General features: G+C 36.2%; 1 protein-coding gene across 1 annotated transcript in view; it reads right to left on the minus strand.

Annotated features, from left to right (window-relative positions):
* Positions 1 to 1,456: 1,456 nt before the first annotated feature.
* The window catches only part of B3GLCT (beta 3-glucosyltransferase), a 73,736-nt gene continuing 48,525 nt past the window's right edge, over positions 1,457 to 26,667 (minus strand). The window contains exons 7-15 of the mRNA XM_075727668.1: positions 23,009 to 23,145; positions 21,580 to 21,643; positions 16,594 to 16,725; positions 15,436 to 15,505; positions 10,562 to 10,675; positions 8,582 to 8,681; positions 7,465 to 7,584; positions 4,996 to 5,140; positions 1,457 to 1,624 (exon numbers count right to left, since the gene is read on the minus strand). Coding sequence (XP_075583783.1) covers positions 1,457 to 1,624; positions 4,996 to 5,140; positions 7,465 to 7,584; positions 8,582 to 8,681; positions 10,562 to 10,675; positions 15,436 to 15,505; positions 16,594 to 16,725; positions 21,580 to 21,643; positions 23,009 to 23,145 — 1,050 coding nt within the window. The remainder of the gene's footprint in view (positions 1,625 to 4,995; positions 5,141 to 7,464; positions 7,585 to 8,581; positions 8,682 to 10,561; positions 10,676 to 15,435; positions 15,506 to 16,593; positions 16,726 to 21,579; positions 21,644 to 23,008; positions 23,146 to 26,667) is intronic.

The following is a 26,667-nucleotide window of genomic DNA, read 5'->3' on the forward strand; positions in this document are numbered from 1 at the left end:
GTTCTAAACAGTAAACATCATTAACAATTCACCCATGGTACCGGAGAACATAGTTTCTGGTATCAGTAAAATGTCTACTGTTCAAGGCACTGATAGTGGGAAGAAAAAAAGAAAAAAAGACAAAAGACATAACATGGATTGCTCCTATTTAATCAGAATTTGAATCTATTATGAATATGTGCTTGCTATTCAAATGCTTAAAATTCCACAAGCTACATTCACAAACAAATGTTTATACAGCTTCAGTAATTACTGAAACAGGAATCAGTGGCTCTCCTACTTTGACTTAAGAGCAAGTATTGCATTACATTGGAGTGGAATCAATTTTTAACCTACTAAAAGAAAACAAAACACAAATTACTTCAGCAGTATGGCTTTAAGACCCTGTATTTGGTTACAATATAGCAAGCAAAGTTAAATAACAGCATACAAGTGCCATATACTGTATCTTAAAAGGAGCTGTTTTACAGTATAAAAATTAGTTTAGAACATACTAAAGCCAGTTTTTGTACAAACATTTTTACAAAACTGAATTATTAAAAAAAAATCAAGAACATTTTAAATATGAATCACTCTTTACATGTTGTATGCATAAAATTACTTATCTTGATGATATAAATTAGGAATACTACAAAATATTAAAGCTGGCACCCATATACTATTGAAATGCACACATCAGAAATACTGAAGTGTTAGTTCTGCAAAAATCCTTAAGAGTCACATTTATACTTGCCAAATAGAAACACAGTGACTTAGGTTTCTAAAGGAGCCACAGTGACCTCCCGTGGCCACTTAAGAAATCCCTGTCCTTAACCTTTTTTTTTAATTTTGAACATGACATTCCTCACAAATGCTAATAAACTTAAAAGGTACAACAGTGGTTCATGCTTGGTCCATCTATCCCAGGAAACTATAATATTTATATTTGAAATGAGTATAAAGGACCATAGCCTTCACCATATATATCTCCTGGTCACAGAAATAAAGTCAAGTCTCGTCTCTGATTTACCAAGAACCTGTTCCAGAACAGTTTAGAGAACTGTTTTCTGTAGGTCAATGAGAGATGATGTTCAATATATTCAAGACATGTCCAGTGTTAGGCTCCCAAATACAACATTCCAGCCTTTGAGAGAACAAAGGAAGGAAATGTGAATTGATGCTGTCTGACTTAAAGCCCAAACCAGAACACAGACAAAGTTGTGTGAGACATTTTAAATGTGTGTCAAGTTCATTGGTATACAAATCCCAGAAACATTTTAGAAAGAAACCAAGTGTAACAAAGAATCCAGAAGTCAATTAGGTGCCTTACTCCATTGCTCTGAAGGAATGTAACAAGCAGGAACAAAACATTGCCTTCTATGTCATGAACAGACGAACGAGAGAACACCACAAATATCACAGTAGTGACTGTCTCTTATCTGCAGTACCTTAATCAACACTTAAGTTCTTCTACTGCTTATAAATCCTCCCTGTTATATCCAACTTTTTTTCCATTAAGTGACTCTTCCGCAGTTGGTGCCAGCCATGTGAAATATACCTTCACTGGATCAATATTCCAATGCTTGTGAAATGATACTGGAATTTGATGAGAAAGGTAGCCTTTTGGGTAGTCCATTGGCCGTGCCTAAGATGGAAGAATAAACCAAAACCACTAGTACTCAGCGATGAAGAACAATTTTAGAACAAGAAGGTATCACCATTCAATGGTCTCTGTATCATAACAAAGCAATGTGACATTGACAAAATAGACAAGATGGTAACAAAGGGGTTTCTACATCATTCTGTTAAATCAATTGATAGGCATCAGTTTAGATCTTCAACTCGTGCTGCAGTCATCATGCTATGAAGTACACTGATATTAAATATGCCCTATTTCTCAGGATGGAATGGTCAGCATCTATGAAAGCAAGTGATAAACAGTGTAGTTTGTATTGCATCTTTTTAAATATACAGTTTTGGTTCAATAAATGACAAAATGATTTTAAGTAATACTCTCTTGCTCCTCCTCTTAATGAGAGTTGCCAGTACTGCCAGTGTGCTTGTAGGATCCTAGTAAGGTCATAAGCAGCAGAAATATATGAAGTTTTATGATGGGGAAAGGTTACCAAATGCAGCAAATATTGTGGAGCTGGAAAACTGCATTGTTATTCTTTATCAGGTTATATCAAAAAAGACAGAATTAACAACACAGCCACATGATGCAGCTGATTTCTTAATGCACCAAGCATGTTTCATTTCCTCTGACAGTTTAATGGCATGTAAGCGCACCATTATATAAAAAAGCCCCACCTGTACTGGTCCCTGGTAAAATAACTAGATTTTGCCATTGTAAATGGAGTTTTTGTAGAGAGAAATGCATGAAAGGCACATATGCATTGTTTTCCTAGATGTAAAACACAAGAAGAAAATTGAGTGATTTGGATACCGAATCACTGATTTGATGCCTAAGCTAGTAACTGATTTAATACCGCACCCTTCACCTACTTATGGAGGCATTAATGAATGCTACATTCTGCGTTCTTCATGCAGTTCTGTACACACTCCAGTCATTAGGCAACATCTAGTCATGAGGCAACAAATTAGGCAACAGAATGTGACATTAAGAAATCTGAATATACATACTTTTTTAATTTTTATATTTAAAAATTCCACTGGAGAAATCTCCCTCAAGGCTTTTGAAAAAACTTTGATGAATATTTTGGTTCCAAAAACCCGAAGAATTTACTGCAATTTACTGCAAATTGGATAGAGACAGTTTTTAGATATCTGAGACCAAAGTTTTTTGCTGTTTGAAAAGCAATCAGTTTTTTATTGAGCTATAGACAAAGTATTGGTGTTTTGATAATCTTGAAACAATGAGATCTGCTCTGATAACTATCGTATTTATTACATTGCTCTCTGAGAATCATACTGCTTTATAGGTGGTTGACCTTAAGATATAAATTCCTTGAATTTCTTCTTCCTTATGTTTTGTGGAATCAATTATTGCAATCTTTGTTGGGGGGGAGGTGGGGGCTGCTAGAATTTGTATTTGGCATTTTACAAAAGCCAAATACATTGCTCTTGCCCAGATTTTATATTTTAAGACCACAATCCTGACGGCTACTCAACATGGGAAGATTCCTGTTCTCTTAAAGAGTCTCATCATGCCAGAAGCCTCTGGAACAGGCTACAGAATACGTGCCTACCTCAGCACATAGCAAACTGGAAACCATTAAGAAAGAGCAAGCGCTGTTACATCATAGACACTCTAAGGATGAAGATATCTTTGCTACTGTTTCATAATATACACCCAGCACAATTTTGGATTCATGTACTTCAAGGAACATTGTACATCATAATATTTCAGTCAAGTCTTTAAAAAATAATTTTCTGGTTGACAGAAAAATCCAATTTTGGTTGTCTTATTTTTAAAATATTTGTTGCATAATAGTGGAATTTGTAGAATTAGCACACTTAATTTTTTATTCAGTAGTCTTCCCCCCAGGGTTAATTTCTGTTCAAGGTATGTTAAATTAGAATTTGTTCTAAGCGACAGTGAAGATGAATTACAATTCAAGTATAATTTTCTATGTGGAAAATCAAACTGCTAGGATTTCACTTTCAAAGTGATTCAGTATCAAATGCACACTATTAAGGATTACAAGGAAGTGCTTTGTTTTGTTGTATAAGGGCCATTCCTACAAACCTGTAAAATGTGTTCTCTTTCCAACTCTCCTTTAATTAGGTGGGTTTTTTAAACACCTGTGCAAACACAAATTATTCAATAATTCTGTTAATTTTTTTAAGTTGCATTACTTGCTTTCTATACTGAAAGGAGTAAGCGATGATAAACAAAAAAGGAAAGTAAACAGATGAATTTTTTATATGGACAAGGAATTAAAATATTGAATAGTGCGTTCTTCCCATTTCTCTAAATAATAAATGTAATCACAAAGAAAACCTTAATATCGGAAAACCTGATAATTTAAATAGCAAACTTTCCTCCCCATTGACAGCTGCTTTGAATTACATGTCAATTTACTAATTTTCAAGTAGCCTATTATCTTAATTTCAGTTCATATCAGCTACACAAGTATTCCCAGTTTTTAAACTAGATTAACACCTGATAACCATCAAACATTACAGTAATTTAAATGTTGATTTTTAAAAAAGTTGTGCACTGTTTGGGCAAAGTCGCAAGTGTTTCTTCTCTTTAATGCCATGGGAAGAAGGTAAAGTGTTTATTTGGTTTACGAGGCAGCAAATCTCTCCGGGACTCAATGCATTGTGTTTTCCACTGTGACACTACAGTTAGATTGTTAATATTCTGGAAGGCAGAAACAAGATTCAAATCTATTCCAACCCACTTCTACCAAAAACTGGAGAATATACTCACAAGAAAATTATGTTTTGTGACCTCTTTTTACCCTTGTGCTAGTGTAGGGCAATTTATCATATTTATACCATTCTTCAGAATCCACCACAAAAGCAACAGTTCTGGGAACACTTTTATATTTCCTATCTTCAGTAATGCAATATTTCAGAATAGTAAACACTGAATCAATAGAAAAATTGGGTAAGTAGAGAAGACAAATTTACTGAAAAATTTCACAGTCAGTTCTCCATTACCTGAAGAAAAAAGTGTTGTGGTGTGGGTTTTTTTTCTCAGAGGACATATCACAAGTATTCAAAGCATGTGGCTCCTAATTCTATTTGTTTTTCAAAGTTCCCACCTCTGACTGCATTTTTTATAAAATACATTTTTTACAAAATGTAGTCACAGGGTAACTGAAATATCTTATAAACTATTAGAGCATTGTAGTAATCTGTGCTTTGAGAATATTCTTATTTGCTTGATCAAACTCTTTCTGGAGAGAAATCAGGAATAGCAGCAGTGTCTTGGTTATTGTTATTATACATCGTCTGAGTTTGCAGTATTTATGAGTCCTGTTCTATGTGTATACTTAAAAGAATGACATGTATTTTAAATACTAGTAAAAATAACTCTCTGACCTGATGGAAAAGCGGACTATGTGTTATAGGGATTCCTAAGCCACTGAAACACATCCCAAGGACCATATCATCAGGTGCGTCCATGCTGTAACACCGGCATTTACTAGCAAGTAGTTTCTGAACAGCTATTCTGCTGAAAACCATCCTGAATAAAAAAAGCAAATGAAACATATAAGACAATAACTACTAGAGAAGCCAAATGACTGTAATTAATAAATACTGCTAAATGATATAAAACTGCAAGACAAAATGTAGCCCTGTGGTACAACATATCTGAAATTTCAAAATTTGAGAAGTCAGTACTGACAAGTAGTGCAAGAGGCATTTTCTGAAAGATAACTACTTTATATAATGAAAATTAATTATAGCAATTATGCCAATTGTGGTTATTCCAACAATTTCTTAGCTAGCCACCATTTTTACCGCAACTGATAATTCCTCCTGAATTTGGCCAAGACTTTACAGGGATATTCTCCCCTATCTTACTCAAATGTATTGTTCTGTTGGTTATCATGTAGCAAGTAAATGAAAAGAACTCCAAACCTGAACTGTCATTCCTTAAATCCTTGGTTATAGAGTTCTCTCCATAAGTGAAAAGTGTTCCTTGAAGCCACTGCAAGGCTCTTCTGTTCATCTTAACTTTCTTGCTCATCTAAATATCAGCCAGAGCCTGGAACTGTTAGATCATTACCACTAAAATAAGCCTTCAATACACCAGAAACATGATGATGTCTTAAATTCAACAGCTAAGGGAATATATACTCTTGTCTAGTATTCCATAGCTGCCTTTTCTGAAGTTATGTCATCCACCCAGTCTCATCAGAATACAGGGTACTCTAGCTACTACAAGTTACACTGAAAAGATTCACACTCTGAAACCGCTGCACAGCTTCATGAGTTCATTCACTACATGACAATCCTTTGCTTGACACTGGGACATGGCAAAACTTCTACAGATACTGAATGCTAAGGTGAAAAGACTGGCTGGAGAATATTGTCAGATTGAAGTTCTAGACTCCACCACTATGACTGCAACTTTGAAGACTGCATATATCATAAGAAGAAAAAAAAAATGGACAGCACAATGGAAGCGATATCTCAGTACTCAAACAGAGAAGAAATAATAAGCTAGAGCCTTGAAAAAAAAAGAAGGAAAAAAAAAAAAAGAGTTGGGACTTGTGACCAGCACGTGTTGCTATACAGAAGGTATGACGTAAATTGCACACATTTGGGGAATATACTTGCTAGTTGATTATCTGGACTGTGTCCCTTCAGTTATATAGAATTCTTCACTTACAACGAAACTTCTCAAAATTAGGGTGTGAAGCAAGATGGATTGATTATCTGTGCTCAAGTGCTCAAACTGGAGAATGAAAATAACCCCCAGACTTCCACATCTACATGACAGAATAGAAACTAAGAGAAAAACGCTAAAAAGATATAGAAGTATAGGACTGGTAACCAACAAACATACCAGCATCCATAGAAGGTTTGTTTCTTAACTCAAGCATAAACGCTACTTAAGATTGTATCCAACCATGCAAAATAATGAGAAGGCCAGTCAACTGATTTTTACTTACTCATGGATGGGTAAGAATCTAGGAAGTTATTATAGCCATTACTTTTCACAGAGAAAGACACTAAGGATATTCAGACATCCACACTACTTGCTTTAGACACACAAGATGCACAGATCAGAGTCTTAAGATAGTTATTATTGCAATATGAGTGAACCTGAAAGTTCATATACATGTTAATTTAAGCCAAATCTTGCATACCCCTGTGTCCCATGCATGAGATGTGGGTTCACAATGATCTCCTTCTATGAGAAACTATTTTCCAGGACAACTACAACATCACACTCCTTGCTCAGCCACCTCTCCATAAATCATCGCGTTAAGTTCAAAAACAGAAGGAGAATCACTATCATTTTTCTCCATGCTCGGACAAAGAAAGAGAAAGGAAAGAATATTCTCCTTGCGGCAATTTGTATCCCTAGGTGTGCTGCTTTGGGTTCTCCTGCAAACTCCACAACAGTTCAGATCACAAGTGTATTTTTTTCAGCAACTATCGCAATTGTCTCTGCTTTGAATCACATTGTAAACCGGTCTCTGAGTATGCAGAATGAATCCTATCAGATGAAACAAGGCTGCATGACGTGTATCAAGAGAACATGTGGTACAGATAACTGGTAATAGGTACTCAGTTCACAGGACCAGTCAAGCCAAAATGACCCCTCCTGAAACATGCATGGTCCTCAGCACCAACTGTTTTGCTCTACAAATCTGTTCCCAATGGGCAGCACAACTTCTTACTAGTTAGGAGATTGGGGTCTTTAAGCATCATTACATTTTAACTGTACTAGGAAACATCACTGTTTCTGTTGCAACTGATTTGTGTTGCAATTCAAAACATTTGCATTCAAAGCAGGGACTGATGTAGATCTCAGTAGGAGTTTAAATAAATTACCCTCCGCCGCCAGTGATATAACTATATCCTCCTGTTCCCAAGCCATAACCGTAACGCTCTCCAAGAAATACTGGTTCATTTGGGTCATAGCAGCTGAGCAATTTTCGGAGCCTGAAGATACTATAATATGAAAATCCATTAGAAAAAAAATTAAATCATGTAGACATTCATTTTGAAACAGACATTGCTAGCCTAAATGGTATTCTAGTAAACAGCACAAAAATGACAGGAGAAATTCAGAAGTCCTACAAAAAACAGATACAAACTTCTAAACAGAAATTTATGCTGGCTTATTTACTATGAGATATGATTGCTGAATTTGGCCAAATGATGAATCAATTGGCTTAAAAATATTTTTCTGAAGAAGCAAGCAAAGTTTCTCAACAAAACTGAGTCTCATCTCAGAGAAAACATGAAATGATTTTTTCCAAACAACGGCAAGATCTTTGCAAATTATCTTTTCTGCCCAGGAATTGAAAAACAAAAAGGTAGATTTAGTTATATGAATATTGCTTTATCTACAGTTATAGCCTCTTCCAAATTCTTCTTCTGTCACATCATTTAGTGTAAAGTATTACCTTGAACCACTTATTCTCATGTTCATGACTATGTGATCCTGCTGGTTGATCACTGTGCCTTATTTCGCTTATACTGCAGTGTCAGTTTTCATGTGAATGGGATCTAATTTTCTAACAAAGGCAAGTCCCTGAACACTATTCTGAGTGGCTTTGACAACTCACCCTAGCTTACAGAACCCTTCTGTCACATTTATGTGAGGAATAAGTCTTAGAAAGTGTATTAGCAAGTTACTAAACCCAATCAGCTCAGATGTGCCTATACTGAAGAATCACGACGTGTGATAATTTGTCATCATATTCAGACTGTATGATTATATAACAACAGTAATATGCATAGTGTTTATCAAGTTACAAGATTACATTGTTTTTAATATCAGTCAAGGAATGCTGAAGGAAAGTGACAAATTTTTTTCCTTGAAGGAATATAAATCCACATTAATAAAAAAGCTGTATCTCTTAAATACAGAAGAAGAAATTAATATTGCTAAAACTCCTATTAACATCAGCAGTGGTCATTCCTGACATATTGCAATGTATACCTTATCAGTGTGTCATCATCCACTATGACTAACCAAGGAGTTCTGGGAGAGCTATGATTCAAAAACCTTTCCAAAATGGCAAAAGTTTTCCCACAGTGACCTAAAGGAAGAGAAATAACAGAATATGTAAATTTAAATAAAATGAGATTTTGTAATAAATAATTATTCATGAATTAAATGAATATTTTACAGCACTATACAAAACATTTTGGAAATGACTGGTAAAATATTTGAGATGCAAGTTCTTTCATTGCGCTGAATGTTATTTGTACAAATTGTTCCAACACAATTATTGCTTTCTATGCAGGAACATACTTTTGAAGGGTGCTGAAGTATGGAAATTCCTTGAATTATGGAAACCTGAAAAATAAGCTATATTCCAGCTATCCAGTTAAACTGTTGGACGATACCCGGCAAACTGCTACTCTTACTTTCCAAAACTGTAAAATGAGGAGACTATGATAGAAACATGTTCTGCTAAATACACCAAGATATCACAAGACTATAACAAAGTTGAGAGTTAAAACACCCTTTACTAGGAGTTGAGGAGTGAAACACCCTTGTTCAGAATGAGCAGGACAAGAGAAACAGGAAGTTTCAGACTTCTACTGAATCTTTTTCAGCTCTTGGAAAAACCTAATTGCAAACAGTCTTTATTCATCGAGATTACAGTTGATTGTCTAAAGCAATTAGTGCTATCATTATTACAATTACTAAACAAGCATTAAAAAATAAGTATAGGATACTATATTTGAAGCTGCTTCCTGTTTAATTTTTTTTTTTTAGAAAATGCAGTAACTCTCAGCTTAAGAAATGAAGGAAGTCCTGGCTTTGCTGATTCTGTGAAACCATGAACTTAATGCAGAATGATATGTGAACATTTACAAAACCAAACCAAGACTTCTATATTATATTCCATGACAAAAGATGGGACAGAAATAGTATTAGAGTGAACTCAGCACAATTTATTTTGTTTAGAATGCCAGTGGCCCACAGGTCCCACTGCTCCCCACAGCAATGCTCGAAGGCCAAACGTGGAAGGTCTCTTCCCGTGGTGTGACCAGAGCTCCTGGGCAGGGCTTCTACAGGTGATCCACACATGCCCAGCAGGTCTGCTACCTCCTGAAAACACTCACTGGTTGCACATGTCAGTTTGCACCTGTGCAAACAGAAACCCCTGCCTATTCTCTCTCTGCCTCTAATAGACCCTGTTGAGGACAAAAAAAGGCAGCTGGAAAGCTGGAAATAAGCCAGAGATCAGAGCAACTGACCTAGTGGGCTGGATAAAGCCAATAGGCCACAGCTTGGACACCTCTAATTCAGAAGGTGAGTAATAGCCTGTAGCAGAGATTATAAGCCTATGAACAATAGATCAAACAAAAGAAAAAGCCCTAAAATTAATAATCTCATGGAAGCCATCATATCCATAGCTTTTTTCCTATTCAAACACAAAGGTACTTTAAAACCACATTATTTGTCATAAAAAGATCTTCCAGTCTTAACATTTAGTTTTTGTGCTTAACCAAGACACACTAGGCACAACCATGTAATATTTGAGTACCATATGGCAAGTAGTTTATGCTCAATAACCAGCTGGCACCGTCTGAAGTCTTTTGACATAAATACATGACTTCTACCATCACTAACGATCTTACTCAAGATCATCAATAACTCAAGAGTTATTACAAAGACAGAGTAATAACACCAATTTTGCCTGTTGGAGTACATCAGTGTACCATGCTTTCATACTCACAGTATTTAGGTTTCTACTACAAAGAACATTCTACCTATATCGGTGAACCGTATTCTCCATCCACCTCCTGGTGGCAGAAGCATTCTTTTGGTTTAGGCTGCACAAACGCGCTATAGAAATACAGAATTTCTAAATTATATACTATACGTGAAATACACATATCTTCCATAAAACTTACCATCTTTAGACAGTTATTTGCACAAAACTGACAACAGTCAATAGCTCACCTCTGTCAGTATTAGGTATGCCTAAATCTATAGTAGGAATGGAGATGTCTGCATAATCACTGTAGTATTCAATAAGGGCAGCTTCTCTTTCCCAAGTCTGCTTTACAACTGGTACTGCAAAACAATCGTTGACATTGAAAACTAAGTAATTTGATTAAAATAAGTACTTGATCAAAATGTTTATGCACCTTGTCAACTGATATATTCCTTCACATGGTAATGAAAATGCTGTTTCAAATATAGCATCATGGTTCTAAACATTCATTCTTTTTTCTTTCTTACAATATTTAGAGAGAAACAATTTTACATTTTTATGAAAGCCAGTCAGGGCAGTTTTATTTATATAGTAATAAATTTTCTTTTAATATGACTATAGTTTAATTCATATTATATTGAAAACTGTGATGTTTACATTTTTGCTAACCCACATATGGAATTCATTACTTTTACACTTGCTATGGTAGACTTTATAGCACACATCAGCATGCACACTATCAGAGATCAATCATTCTTCCAGTATTGAAACTGTCACATTTTAAAAACAGCACATCCAACTGTACAGCATGTAAAATATTCTGAATCAGAAACAGACCAAATGCACCTTTTGAAATACTGTGCTTGTGTTATATACATCATATCTGACAGCAACATCATGTTAATCATAGAGTCATAGAATTGTTTAGGTTGGAAAAGACCTTTAAGATCATCAGGTCCAACCATTAACCTAACATTAAGCAACCTCCTTAGCAACCTCCCTCTCACAGTGAATGCAGTTTATGGCAGGATCCATACAAGATAGTCTTATTTTGCTTTTGCATGATCAAACGCCACTGCAGCGGAACGGGTACGGTGAGAGGCATACTCCAGGGTATCTGGAAGGCATCCCAGCACAAGCACAGCTCAACCTGCTGGATGCCAACCTGAGCACAAGTAGTGGCTTCTCGCTCTTACAGTGAAAACAGGAGCAGAAAGAGAATCATAGAATCATAGAATCATTTAGGTTGGAAAAGACCTTTAAGATCATCCAGTCCAACCACTAACCCAACACTACCAAGTCCACCACTAAACCAATTAAGGGTAGAGTAGCAACCCCATGCCTCCTGGCTTGGTGGCTGGATCATTTATAATGAAAGTAAAAACTAGGAATCATTAAGATTGGGACCAAGCTGAACACAGGTGACATGGCCACGGTCAGGAATGAAAGTTTCAGAGGCTGCAAAAAGCCAATTAGATAAATCCACAGAAGAAAAATCCATGGAGAGTTGTTAATGCTCAAAAGCACCTGCCTCTGGAGACACACTCACAGAAGGACATTTATAGATATCATACAACCAATTTTTATCCCATGGAGATTCTTTTCAAAGAGGACTGCTTAATGCTTCTTTAAAAGAGCAATTCTTGTCTTATTAGTTTGCCATTTGACATAAACATTTTAAATTGATCATATAAAATTGTAATAATGATGCTACAGATGTTCAAATTATACCCAGAAGTGAATAAATCATGGGTAACACAAAAACAGTCTAATGCCTGCAGGGGGTTTGGAAGACAATGATCAGATGAAAATAAATTATTTTTTTCCATTTTAAAAATTAAATGGTCAGGACTTAGATGAACAACTACTCTGAAACATCGTGCATTCTGCTGTCATTGTTTCTCCACTTTACATTCTTTGACACCACCCAGTAGGTCTCATTAGTAGTAGCTAGCTCTCTAAATGGAGGAAATATTTACATAACTTCCCATTGTTGCTATATAACTCCGATGCTTGTGAACAACTCATTTTAGCCCCTTGCTGGAATCATCCATCACCTAACTTGATGTTTGCTGCCTACCTACTTGCTCACTTTCCTCTACTCTGATCACATAGAGATTTGTAGGATTTATTATTCTTGATTGACCAATAGTCAGTTTGATAAGACTAAAATGAATTGAAAGGTTACTGTCAGAATAGAGCAATAAGAACTCAGTACACTAATGGAAAGGCTTTAATATTAGGATAAAATATAATTCCACTTCGGTAGCATTGTGCAATGGACGATGCCGCTTTTAAAAGTTTTAGATGCTTGAAACTGGTCTGAAATTTTTGCATTAAAAAATCTGAAGCAAATTACGTACAAAAAATATGTTCATATAACATGACAGTGGAGTTCTGAAATGCAAAGCTGGGAATTTCACAATACATTAACTCTACCTCCTATGTACTAAAAAGTCACATTACATCATATAACAACTGCATAATCATGCATTAATTGACAGAGAATGCCATGTAAATTTTTTTTTCCCAAACAAAATAAAAAACCCAAGTAGGCAGGAAATTACTTTTTTATTTTGTGGAAATGTTCTATTTCAAAAGTGTTTCTTAGAAGAACAAAATCAGAAAGCTTTCAGAAAGGCCCCAGTACAGAAGCATCACAGGTATACAAAATACTTCCAACCTCCACATGGCAGAAGAGATACACCTGTAAAGGCTGTTTCACCTTTCTCTGACCAAGGACCTCAACCTCAGTAGGGTGCTTTAACATACAGAACTATTTGCTGTTACGGACTGAGCCTCTCAGTTTCTTCAGTGGAGTCCCTCTTTTTTGTATAAATGAAAAGAGTTCACTGAAGCAAGGACCTGAGTCTCACCTCATTTAAGTGGTCTAACAAGGGGGCTACTAGCTAAAGTGCCTTTCTCTTTTCCTTGCTTGTTTTGATGGAAGTGTCACCATCCAGACTAATGTCTATTGGAAATTGAATCCCACAATACTTCATAATTTCTAACAACTCATATGTTCCAAAGAAAGAACAACTATTTGAAATTTCTGACAAGGTGTTGATGCAAATATTTATCAATATGTACTAATACTTGTGATCACATGGAATTTTTAATATTGCACTACATAGATACTTATAGAAGGACAGCTCTAAGCTCTTATATTTTATTTGTGCTACTGCTAGGACCGTGATGCATGTTTGCAGTCTTGAAATTTTCTTATATAACAATATACAGTATATGTATGAAGGAGTTCCAAAGTAAAATTTAGCAGCTCTTGCACATCGAATTCCAAGCCTTGATTTTGTACTAATGTAGTTTTTGGCATACAATAAAAAATGACTTACCCGGTAAAAGGAGCTCTCTGAAGCTGGCATCCATTAATCTTTCAAAATCTTGAGTAAGATTATCCTCTATTGCATAACACTGGAAGCTGTGAGGAAAGTTCAAGAATTTTCCTCAGTCTTCAAGAGGTGTTTCTTGAACGATGTTTACACTAACTTTTTGAAGCCTTATGTTCTTTACTGACTTTCTAGTTTTTTATTTTTTGATTGTAATTTTGATGTCAGAAAACAAACATGGATCCAGAAAGGAGAACTCTTCAGTGAACTCCAATTACAGGATAGTCAAATTTGATTTGTCAAAAGCTACTTGCTAAAGATATCCTAAGGATTAGGTGATTAAAATACTGGAAATGTGCCTTAATCAAATGCAGTATTATTAAGAAAAAAATTACATAAATCTTACTTTCAAAAAAAAAAAAAAAGAACAACTGGCAAATAGTCTAAATACAGAAGTGACAGACCCTACAGCTTTGGATGCATTAGCAGAGTGGGATTTGGTCAAAAAAAGAGCTTTTATTTTCAACTTGTCCACTAACAAAAACCCCCACAAAATGTGGTATAACTACTAGCCATTACTTAATTTTCCATTTTTTTGCCAATAACAATCACTTTAAATTAAGCCTATGAACAAAGTAAGCCTAATGGCGACAATATTACTTACCTGGAGTATTCAAGGACACACAAAATTCAAGTAAATACGTGGAAATAAATCCATTCCTGAATTTCTTTATTGACAAAATGTCTAGAAGTAAACTAGAATGGACTGCTAGGTGGCATCAAGTAGCTAGAGTGTCTTCTGTTATTCAGTGGATTTGGAATTTTTCCTTCCAAGTTTTGTACACACTGGACCTACCTCAACTTAGCTGAACCTTACTGTGTATTAGCTGAAGCTGAGTGTCTCTTTGTGTCTTTGTTTTCCATGCCTCTGAGAAGGAAGTTAATACTCACTGGATGTATCTTGTTAGGCTGTGCTAGGTTTTTTTGTTTGTTGTTTTTACCATGGATATCATGGTCATATTTTCATGGTGACTTTCATTACTTGTATAACATGACAATTCCCACATGAAACACGCTATAGTGTTGCACACTTGGAGACTCCTGATCTGGGACATGGCTTGGACAAAGTACTACAGCTCACTGGATTTCTACAAGAGACAAAACTTCCCATTCCAAGCATTACAAAACACCTGTGCACGTTGAATTACATAGGGTGACAACAGATAAAAGCAATATGACAGTGTAACCTGCTCAATCTTTTATTGGGTGGGAGGGCAGGACAAAAGTAAGGAGGAGAGGAGAGAGCTTTCAGCTTGCTCATATTTCTAAAGACAGCTGCACAATTGTCACTGCTAGTACAAGGAACAGAACTGAACCAATTATCTGGGGGAAACTACTGAAGGATATTAATAGTTGCTGTATTAATTAATATTGCAACAGCTCCAATCTACATCAATATAAGCTAAATTTATGCATATTTTTCATTTAGATATTCAGTTTCAAGATTTTTGCCAACCAATCACTAATGATGAAATATCAACCACAACTTTTTGACTTAAACATTTCACAGCAGTTCTGAAGAACTCTGAATAGCAAAAAAAAATTTACCTAAACAATAAGCCATTTACAATTCTGAAGCTTTCACGCTTCCCAGTGCATTTTGCAAATATTTAGTCCCAGAGCTACACAGACCACATGTATCAGGTTGTTTTTTAAACATTAATTTCATAAACTATATTGCATAGAACTACTACTTTGATTAACCAACAACTTACTTCTGTCACCATGAAATTTCCGACATGTTTTTACAGCAACAAAAACATCTTCCTTTTTCACTGGCTCTCCCTATACGAACAGAACAAAAATTGATTTTTTAATTGCAGGCTCTGCCTGTAACATTTTATACCATATGTGTGGACATACATATAATAAAACAGAAAATACCTTTTCATTGTATAGCATGTCAAGTAGAATAGAGTACTAGTAATACACTAGAAAGTACAATTTTGTCTCTTGAAAAAAGGTCACTAGTTGTTAAAAAATTCCTGAAACAACATTATTGAAATACTTTTTCCATTGATGTAGTATTCTAACTTGAACTAAAACACATATTATTAGGAAAAGAGAATTCAAGCTCTCCGGCTCCTGCAACTGTGACACAGGAACAAAGTGACTGGCCTTATGCTGTGGCTGGACAGTGACCCACTTGGTGTATCTGCCTGGACTTTGTATCAGGCTTGGGAATCTGCAAGCTGGGAACCACTAGTCTAAAGGAACTAGTGGTTCCCAGATTGCAGATTGTAGAACTTGCTGAACTAAGAATGATACATCTGAAAAAGAATGTTTTCTTAATTTGTTTGAAATTAAACACTATGAGAAAATGTTGGACTGTATCACACTTGGAAAAAGAAGCTTAAATGCTACACACTAGAAATCTTTGAATTTCCTCAACTGTAATACAATCATTTAACTACTTTTTTTTGTTTTCCTTTTTGGCACCTAGAATTTTGCTCTCCTGGAGGCATGGAACACTTTTTGGCCTCTAGCAACAGTTAACCCATAATATCATCCATGTATTCTCCTAGAGGTGGAAGAGATGGGTTGTACTTTAACGCACCAAATACTGTATTACATTTTATCTTTAGCCTCAACAAGTTTTAGATTCCTATCTGTGAAAAAAAGATTATCTCTACTTCAGTATCTCACAAAAATGTAAGGAGAAATACTTTATAGATTATGGGCTGCTCAAACATTGTGACAGGAAGACTCATTAAAACATAGGCGATATTTATTTGCCAGGAAATATCCTGTGCCATGAAAGGCCGAAAGCATATCCAAATATTTTCTTAAGGTTTGAGATTTTTAAAGTATTACGCATTTTAGTAAGAGTTTTACCTTTACTAAGCAAGTGGTATTTAAAATATGGAACTTACACAAAGTGGCAGAAAATTACTGAATGTTGTTGCACAATGATCAACCTTATACAAGTTCACATCATCTGTGCAGAACTCAGGCACTGGAGTAAGATGTGGTCCTTCCCCTTTCTGCCAAATATACAGGGCAATCTATCAAAATAGGAAACATTTTTATCAGTAATGAAACCGGATAAAAATTATCAGGGCATACAAAGAAATCATTTTACAGGACGAACTTAACAGGAAAACTGAAAAATATGGGATGCTGTAGAAGATTTGTCCCTTAGTTGATTAACTAGCAGCACACCTTAATTCTTGCTCACATTTCTAGAGCCAACATGTGATTTCTTTGCTATAAAAGAAATTCTGTTTTAAAAGTTTTAAAATTTGCTTCATAAAATTGCAAATAGTTTCATATATTTCAGCATGTCAAAACAACTCATCTTTAACTTTTATAAGAAGTGGTAGAGTGAATATTTACACCATCTTTTAAAGTAAACAAAAATCCTTATTGTGTTGCTCTTTTTAAATTATTTTGATAATTTGGAATAGCTAGGCCTGTTTCATCCTACGTGGCAATTTTAAGCCTTTCAAAACAGACCCATTCTCTGGTAAAAATTTAAAATGCTCAAAATCAGTAATGAAACTCTGAGAAGCTGTAAAATACAATGAACAAGAATGTAATAGATATGATATCCTATAGTAGACTCTTGTCCATTTTAAATGCAATAACAAAAAGCCAGCCAAAATTTACAGGGAAAAAGGGACAAGCAAACTAGTGATGTCTGAAGAAGATTGGGGGGACAAAAAAACCCAAAACAACAAAAAACTGAACACACTTTGTATTTACATTCAATTCATAATTAAAAAAATATTTCAATCTGTATTTCATGGCACATCAAGAACATGTAGACTTGCCCAACATTTCTATTGCAATACTTTTATACTGCTTATAAATTTGCCAGACTAAGTATTCAGACAGGAAAGTTCTATGCTGGGTGCCTACCTCAGACCAGTTAAAAGATTAACTTCAGTTTATATAAAACTGTTCAGAAACTTGTAAGAACAAAATGAAGTTCTTAAAAATCTAAAAGGCAGAAAATAACATCTCAGTTAAGCATGTGGCTTCAGAGTTTCCCAGCTGCACTGCTATACACTCCCAATTCCGAATACTTAAGTCTCTCTAGAGGACAGGCCAAAGATGTGAAAGCATCTTTGGACAAGAGCTGTTTGAGCATATACTCAAGATGTAGGAGATCTGGGTTCTAGGTTTGCTTCTGCCTCAGTCAGAAGGTACAGCTTCTAGTTTTCAAAAGTGTGCCTACACCAATAAACCATAGATATTCTGGGACAGAGACTCTCCATGCTACCTCATGAAACTGAGTTACTGTGCAAAAAGTAAGATTCATGGAACCAACAAGATAGTGTAGCAAAGGGGAGCCTGGCTCTACTGCACAGGAGGAATGGGACTCCTTCAAGGGAGGAAAATCAGTCTTGGGTTCTAGTTCCTGTTTCCCATGTTATTTACACATGTTCCCAGTGACTCCTGCATGGAAAACAAGTTAAGTGCTTCACTGGAATATGGGACCAGACCCAGCACACACCAAAGGCAATGAGAATGAGTCTCCTTTTCACTGTTTTATGCCTACTTAGGAACTGTTAGCTTTAACCCCTCACCCCAAGCCAGAATTCAGCTCCTCTTTTAGCAAATAATGTGATCATTAAGCCATTATTAAGAGGGTAAAATATTTCCATTTCCCCAGTGTTCAGGAAGAACTCAGCACAAACCAAGAGCATTAAGTATGGTCTGGACAAGCCCAAATCATCAAACCAATTGCAGACTTTGAAGTTATAGATGATTATTTTCCTGTCCATCTCATTTAGGTCTCAACATCCTCAGAAAATCCCAACTACCTGCACACAGCCATTTCTGGAACTTAGAGGTAGTGAAATAGAAGGGACTGTTTGTTACAGGCCCTGTTAGGACTGGGGGCAGGCTTGAGAATACAATAATATTTTTGAAACTTAAGCTTCCAGATTTGAAAGATTTTTTGATAGCAAACAGCTAGGCTACAGTCACATACTAGAACACAATTAAATGATGACTTTTTAGCAAGTTGCTGATCGTAACTGGGCTGTCATAACTACACGAGCTCTAAGACCACCTCAACTGCAAAGCAAAAACATTTAGTTTGATGGCACTGAAAACAGCTTAAATTACTGTATTCTTCTTTGTAATTGAGTGGATGCAGATGACTGGGAGCTGTGAGTACAAACATGGTCACTACTGCTGCTCAGCTGGTAGTGACTTGCTAAACCACTGTAAGTCAGCTGCAGGTTCTTTCAATATAACGATGACTTTTGTAGTTTCCAAGTTCTAATTTCTCTTACCCTCACCATTATTAAGTGGTCTGTTCTTTGCTGTTTTAGCAATGCTTCTGAAAACACAGATGATCTTAGCATTACAGATGAGTTCAACAAAGTACTAAAGGGAAAGGCCACTCCGTAGGGAAGAAAATGCATAAGCATGACTGGCAGTTAAAACAAATACTGTTGACAGCACTTGGAGTAGAGGAGGAGTATGGAAATGACATGTAACACATACATGCTCATGGTAAAGAGCAGCCAATAAACACACATACACCTCCAAGGTTATCTTTTTGCCTTGTCACTACATTCACATTATGGGATATAAGTTGTTCTTGACCCTGCCTTATAGCTGGTAAACTACATAACAACAAGGGATGGGATTTCTAAAGAGCTTCCAGTACATTTTAAGATTGTATTAGTTCAAAATTCAGCTATTCAGAATTAATGTCTATCACATGAACCAACAAAGAAGCAGTGCTCCGGCAGCACAAAGAATATTTAACAATTGTAACTTAACATGAATTATTTATGAAAGTTCATAATGTGCTAAGATGTCCCACTGAATAATGAAATTTTCAACAGAAAGCCTGAGAATGGTGTTAAGCTATCGTATTTCAGAAGTGAGGTTAGAGTGCCATTTGGGGCTATAGAACAGGATGATAGACTATTCCTAAAACAATGGAAATGGATTTACAATAAAAAGACAAAGAACAGTCTTAGTCCTAGTTCATATCTAATGTGATATACAAAAAATCAATCCATTATTCACTTCCAGTTTTGAATAAGCATCAGGGAATATGCTATATATTGTGCAGTTACAAAAGGTCTAAAAAACAATCTAAAAATGAGCAGCAGCACAACAAAAACCCTTTACCATATTTGCAAGATAGGCCTTCCAGGTGGAAAGTGGTATAAATGTTACGGCTATAAGAAATAGGGACTTGGAAAGCAGTAGGGTGTAAAAAACCTGATACAGAGCACACTAAAACACCAAGGACTAGAGGCACATGTTATTAGGACTCTGTCAAACTAAAACATTTCTTAAAACATCTATCATCCTTCATAAATTTAAACATTGCACACAACCATTAAAGATCACAGATTATATAATTTGATTTGTTGTCAATCTTGATTCACACAAGAAGGACGTAGAGATAAAAATGATTTAAGAAGGAGAAGATGGTGATTTATAAAATAAATGAGGGGGAATGGAACTGTCTATAGGGACACACGAGACTGTGCAGAAAGAATAACTACAGGGCTGAAGTAGGTTATCAATGGCAATAAATTTGAGATGAAACATGTGCAAAGAACTGCTAACGGAATAAGAAGTGGATGGAAGTAATTTTGCCAGTCGAGTGATCAACTGTTTTTCATTAAGCAATCTGTGGCACATAAAAGAAATATCTGCTAATGATTTTTTTTTTTTAATGACACTATGTTTAGAGGCTTTGTCAGTGCTGAGGTAGACTGGAATATTGGGAATGGATGAATGACTTTGAGGTAACTTACAAAAGGAATATTAACAGTGTGAAGCTCGAGGTCTTGCATTTAGAAAAATTAACAAGAGGAAAGAAACAGCTTGTTGGCTTATTTCACGTAGTAAAATGAAAGCTGAGAGGGGCCCAATTGCTTTTGAGAAATACATCAGTCAAGGAGGGGAAACTGTGAAAGAATAGTGTTGGCACAAAACCAAATCATTTAAACATGCTACCAATTTATATTCTATAAATACACTGTAGATTTATGTTGGAAATGAGGAGGTTTATAACCATTACAGAATAAAGATCTGGAACAGCAGCAGCAGTTTTAAGTAAGGTGGGGTTTTTTTTCTGGGCCAGAACCACAATTTATAGCTGAGTTTCAGGAGTTTTAAAAAATTAAAACAAACTCAACATCACTTGTAATTTCAGGCCAAAATCAGCAAGCTTTCTCCAGATTCATCCTCCCCTTCCACCCTGGTTCACGAATTCACTTTGGTGGTGGTAAAAAAGCCTGGGCTGCACAAACATTTTGAAGGCAGAAAAAATAAAAAAGCTTCAGAAAAGGTAGCACTGATCTTCTTTCAGATCTCCCCACTCCTTTCTTCTCATATTCCTGTCAGTCAGCTCACTTATTCTCTGAAAGACCTAGTAGCTACCTTTTAAAACTGTTGCAAGCCAAGGGAAAAAAAAAAATCCAGACTTCCATGCTGCAAGTTGCCGAGTTGATTGTTCACACAACAGTTGCATTTATATAGCTTGAGGAAACTAAGTCCATCATATCTAGCTCTTAGAGTCTTATTTAGAAAGTGAGTGAGGCTGGCTAGTATCTAAGATACTATTCATGTCAGCTTAAGCTTCATGGTTTGGAAGTCTCTCTCCTTCTTTATAGGCCAAGCCTTAGAAGACACCTTACTGTATACAATCATGTATGTATTCGTACATAAATGCAATTTTATTCATGATTTCTTCTATGCTTGAAATAGTTTTAAAGTATTAAAATATTCTAAAGGAAGGGAAAGAAATTAAACATGTCATTACAGCCAAACTTTCTAGCAACGTCTAAGAAAAATCTGGTATTTCCATTACCATTTACCACCATTCAAATATATAGATTTGAGACAATTTTTTCCTTCATCACACCACTGCTTACCTCATGCTTTAAATCTATTGTAAAGTCTGACTTGAGTGGTTCACTTTTCAACTTCTTTGCAAGCCTATACAATTAAAGATTAAGACATTTACTCAAAAAAAACATTAAAAAAAAAATCAGTCACTAGTGTATGCAGCAAAGTGTGGCTGGTATTATTGACCATCTTATAAGGGGTGTGGGGGAGGAAATCACACTTCTGTATTTACTGCCCCAAGAAGCAACTTGTATTTCTTTTTCATATCTTTTTTTTTTTTTCATCTGAGCACAGTGTGATGATGTTAAAATTAGTTTTCAGCACACACATTTTGATACATTCTTCCTGCCCAAGAAGAAAGTTCTCATCTGGAGTACATGGAGAGTCTGGCATGACATTTTCAACAGATTAAAAGCAGCAGTGAGTTTGAAGCTCAATATTGATCAGCATCTCAAACTTCAGACAATATTCTCTTTTTGTGTATTCCAAAGCACAGTAATTAGGCACCTTCAATTTATGAAAAAGTCAATCCTTACTACAGCAAGATGCATTCAACTTCTGAAGTCTATGAACTTTCCAAATCTCATTTAAAAACTAAGCATCTAATCTTAAATAAACATCTAGGTTGTCTCTATAGCATAAGAAACACTTCTAGAGGGCAATGCAGTCACTGTAAGGTCCGTGAATAAAACTGCAGTTTGGGGGAGAATACATTTTTAAAACGACAAGAGATGGTATTGAACTAGTTGAACAACTAGTACTGGACAACTATTAACTAGCTGACATGACATTAACGTTTAGATAGGCAGAGTGAAGCAAAATAAATCACCCGCACAGCAATGATACAGAAATCTATTTCCAAACCCTTGTCCACTAATGAATTCTTAAGTGTTTATTTGTAATTATGCTTGGAATGTGTAGAATAAGGAAGAAATGGCATGTTATCAAGGGAGTATTTTCTGTGTAAGTTTATAGTGGGAGCACAAGTCTATGTAGGCATACCCAGAGCTAGTTGCACATTACTCCGCCTTGCTGAATGCCTTGCTACGCACCTTAGATCTTCAAACTAAAGTAGACTTACATGTATGTATTGGCATAGATGCTGATAATACAGGTGGCAGCAGCAAAAGCTCAGTATAGCTCTGAAGTCAAATCCATGAAAGGCCAGCCTGCGCTGGTTGAGTACATCCCAAGCTGTCTGCCATAGCTAAGCTGCAATCAGCAGCTTCAATTCAAAGGCAGCTCAAAATTAAAATTTGACTTTGCATATCTACATGATCTGCAATAAGACCTTAAACTTACTGCAGGAACACCTTCATCTTTTACAGAGAATATTAAGCCATATGAAATGATAACTCATTAAAATAACATGGATTAGCATCTAGAAAAATTGTATAATTAAACATTCTTAATTACTATGAATAAACAAGAAGTGATTAAAAATTCAGTTCTTACTTGTTAACAAGTGGAATGCTAAGTGCCCAGCCAGCAGCAAAATCGGGAAATTTAAAGACTGTAGGATTTTCAGCAAAGGCATAATGGTGAATTATTGTAGATTCTTCATCGTATAATGCTTTACCTAAAAACCACTCCTGTAAAGGAATATAGGAAACAATTTTGTTCATCTACAGCATCCTTTTAATGAAGATGACAACTGCATTCATGCTGAATAAAGCAAACCTGAAAACAAAAACAAGGGAAACGTATTGTTCACAAAAATCTAGACAAAATTTGTACTTGGTAATAAATGAAACTAAAGGCAGTTGTCTGAATTCAACTACACACTGTATTTTCAAACTCCTGCATATGCCCTGGATTCCACCTGTTCAAAGAGCACTGAATCCCAGAATCACAGAAGGGTTGAGGCTGGAAGAAGCCTGTTGAGATCACGTAGTCCAACCCCCCTGCTCAAGCAGGGTCAGCCAGAGCAGGGTGCGCCAGACTTTGTCCCGTCATGTTCTGAATACACTCCACAAACTCTCTGGGCAACCTGTTCCAGTGTTTGACCACCTAAACTGACTAGACAAGACACTCCAAAGCATTGCATTCAGGAACTTTATATATATCCATTTTGAATTTCCATCTGTCTAGCCTCTTTTACACTAGGGAACTTAAAAAGCAAACACATTTTAAATACCTTGATCTTCAAAACAGTTAAATGAAGACGGTCCAAAGTATGCATTTGTAAAGTAAAAAATTAAGTAGTAATATTATGATTAGAGTTTTAAATAACAGTGTTTAAGAATTTACTACTGACTCTGCTGTATCTGAAAATAATTAACATTAACAAAATTCCCCATACTACTTCTTTAACATTACTGGCAGTTGTCTTAATCTTTCTGTTTAGAATGGATGTAAAACAAGCATACCCCCAAATTTTTGCAGAATAAGGACTGTAATGAAGGGAAAAAAGAATATCTGTGTATATATATATAGCAAAAAAAAAAAAACCAAAAAAAGTTTTCAGGCCTACAAGTACAATGAATCAGAATTCTGAATAACCTTAACGGTTATATTAAATCTTTAAAATGTGAAGTCCTTTGCATTATGACAGTAATTCAGGCTTTTCTTTTTCCTGACAATTTATCAATTCCTGACAATTTATCACTAAAATAGATTCAGTTACAACCGTTTTTTCCACAAAAGATTCTCTTTCTCCATAGTCCCTGCCATATTTGATTCTTCCCCTCCTTTAAAGGGGCAGCTATCAGCAACAACGAAAAATTCCTTCAATGCATCAGCACAGTTCACACACTTCACATGAGATAAATAATTTACACAAAATTCAAGACAAAAGGGAAAATATTCAAGCAAACTACCGTAGAAACATCCAGCCAAAACCCCAGTCTAACCCCAAGATGACCTTGCATCTCAGTAGCTATCTTTCTATCTCCAAGCAGATGTTGCCATATAGACTGAGCTAAATTTTAGAGCTCCCCAGAGTCGATGAGAAGCAATGAGTGAGGTTTGGCCAGGGCATAGCGGAGTCAGCAAGCAGCAGGAGAAGTCTGCATGCACCAGGAGACACCTCCAGCCAAAAGCAACGGCTCAGCCTGGCAGCATACAAGCGTGGCTGCCCCAGAGGACGTTCAGCCTGGCAACTGCCTGGCTTCCAGCCAGGACTCAACCTGGCTCCCCAAAATGCACTAAAAAGGCAGCCCTCAGGAGCTACCAGGGATGCCTGTCTTGCTGCACACACTGAGTCAAAGCTATGGGGTGCTGCCTGCCTCAAGAACCCCACCTTTGCAAGGATGGCCAGGACCCATATAAGCAACCATGAGTCAAAGATAGGGGATGGCAGCCCTGCCAGGAACAGACTCTCCGAGGGACTGATGCAAGTGTAATGTAGTACGCGTGCGTATGTATACGTGTGCGAGGTGCTGAGTGCATTTCCCATGAATTCTGCACATTTCTCCCCTCTACTTTGAGCAGCTGCTCTCAATAAAACTAAATTGAACATATCTTGTGCCTGACTAGTGACTTCTTCAGGTAATACAAATGCTGAAAAGTTATTTGCTCCCATAATCCCCATGTGCCTCCTGAGGCTGAGGTAGGTGTTCAGGACTCTGTTGAGGAAACAGCCAAAGTTAAACTGACACTACCCAATACATGGAGAAGGTAAGGGTGGAGATTTTTTCCCACCATTTTCTTAACTACCTTCATAGGAGTTGCTACTTAGTACCTACTTACTCAGCCTTTGATTTATACGTTCAGTCACAACAGACCCTGTTTTCTCCTTCCTTTACTGGAAGGATTCAACAGTGTTCACTGGGATTAAAAAACAAAATATTGGGAGGTAAAAGAAAATGGGCATACTAATTTTTATGCACAAAGATGACTGCCTTGAAAGAATCAACATAATTCTTTAGAAGCATTTGTGCACACCATTTTTTAACTCTTTTAGGGCCTCCAAGGCTTCCAAATGTTCGTAACACAAGCACACTATTCTGTTTCAGAAACAGTTAATAAGTAGTAACATTTTAATATGACAGTACCATCTGCAGACAATTTTTTTCTGGACCTCCACTTCATTATGCTACAGAGTGGAAAAAAAATCTTTACTTATCCTAATTTTGCATGCTAATTTTTACACCAAAACAATCTATGGATTAAAAAAAAAACCCCAACCTTACTTTCCTTTCTCTATAAAACATAGAAAATTAAACCCATACGTATACCCTCCTCAGGCTTCCATGTAGTATTATTTCTGGCAATATTAAGCCACAAATCACAGTGAAGGCATTCCAGGTTACAGCCAACACTCTCCAAGCTTATTTGGTCATAACATTGTTTACTTACTACACTGATATGTAGGACAAGTCAACCTGTGCAGGCTGGCTTTACACGATTAGATTAGTTATATGCAAAGGAACTTCTAAAGTAATTTAAGGAATTATGGTAATCAAATTGCATACAGGCAAAAATGTGGATTAAAAAAAAAAGAATTAGATTTATTGCATTATGGATAACTACCATCCACTGGATCAGTTAATATATTGTGCTTCAAAAAGGGCAAAAATCACCTACCTTTAGTAAGAGCACTCTTACCTTTAGTAAGAGCACACTTTAATAGCTGAAGGAATGTGATGCAACAAAACTCAATACCAGACCTCAGGGAGGGCAGAGGTGACTTTACCTAACTTGCTAATCAAGTTGATTCTACCCACTTACTTTTGTATCCACTTACCCACAAATACCAAGACAAGTGCGCCAAATTCATCTGTTCAAGACTTGTGTCCGACACAGAGGACAGGAGATTTCAGCTGTCACATCCTCACTGTGTCTTACCACAACATCTTTTGAGTTCTTATGATTCTCAAAGACAAACTGTTCTTTAGACAGATATTTTATACCCTTTAGGTATCAACAGCTACTAAGTCATTGCTGCCCATCAGCTTGGTTTACTCATTCTGGATATCTTTGGGGCTGCAGTCTACCATCCTGTTAGGATGACAGGCAGAGGAGTAGCACATACAATTTGGTTTAACCTTACAGCCATCTTCGATTATGAAAGCACAGGTTGAATCATTCTGCTGTTGAAACAAAGAATCATAGAGGGGTTGCGGTTGGAAGGGACCTCTGGGGATCATCTGGTGTAACTTTCCCTGCTCACG

Source organism: Pelecanus crispus, chromosome 1 (genome assembly GCF_030463565.1).
Source record: "Pelecanus crispus isolate bPelCri1 chromosome 1, bPelCri1.pri, whole genome shotgun sequence".
Classification (NCBI taxonomy): domain Eukaryota; kingdom Metazoa; phylum Chordata; class Aves; order Pelecaniformes; family Pelecanidae; genus Pelecanus; species Pelecanus crispus.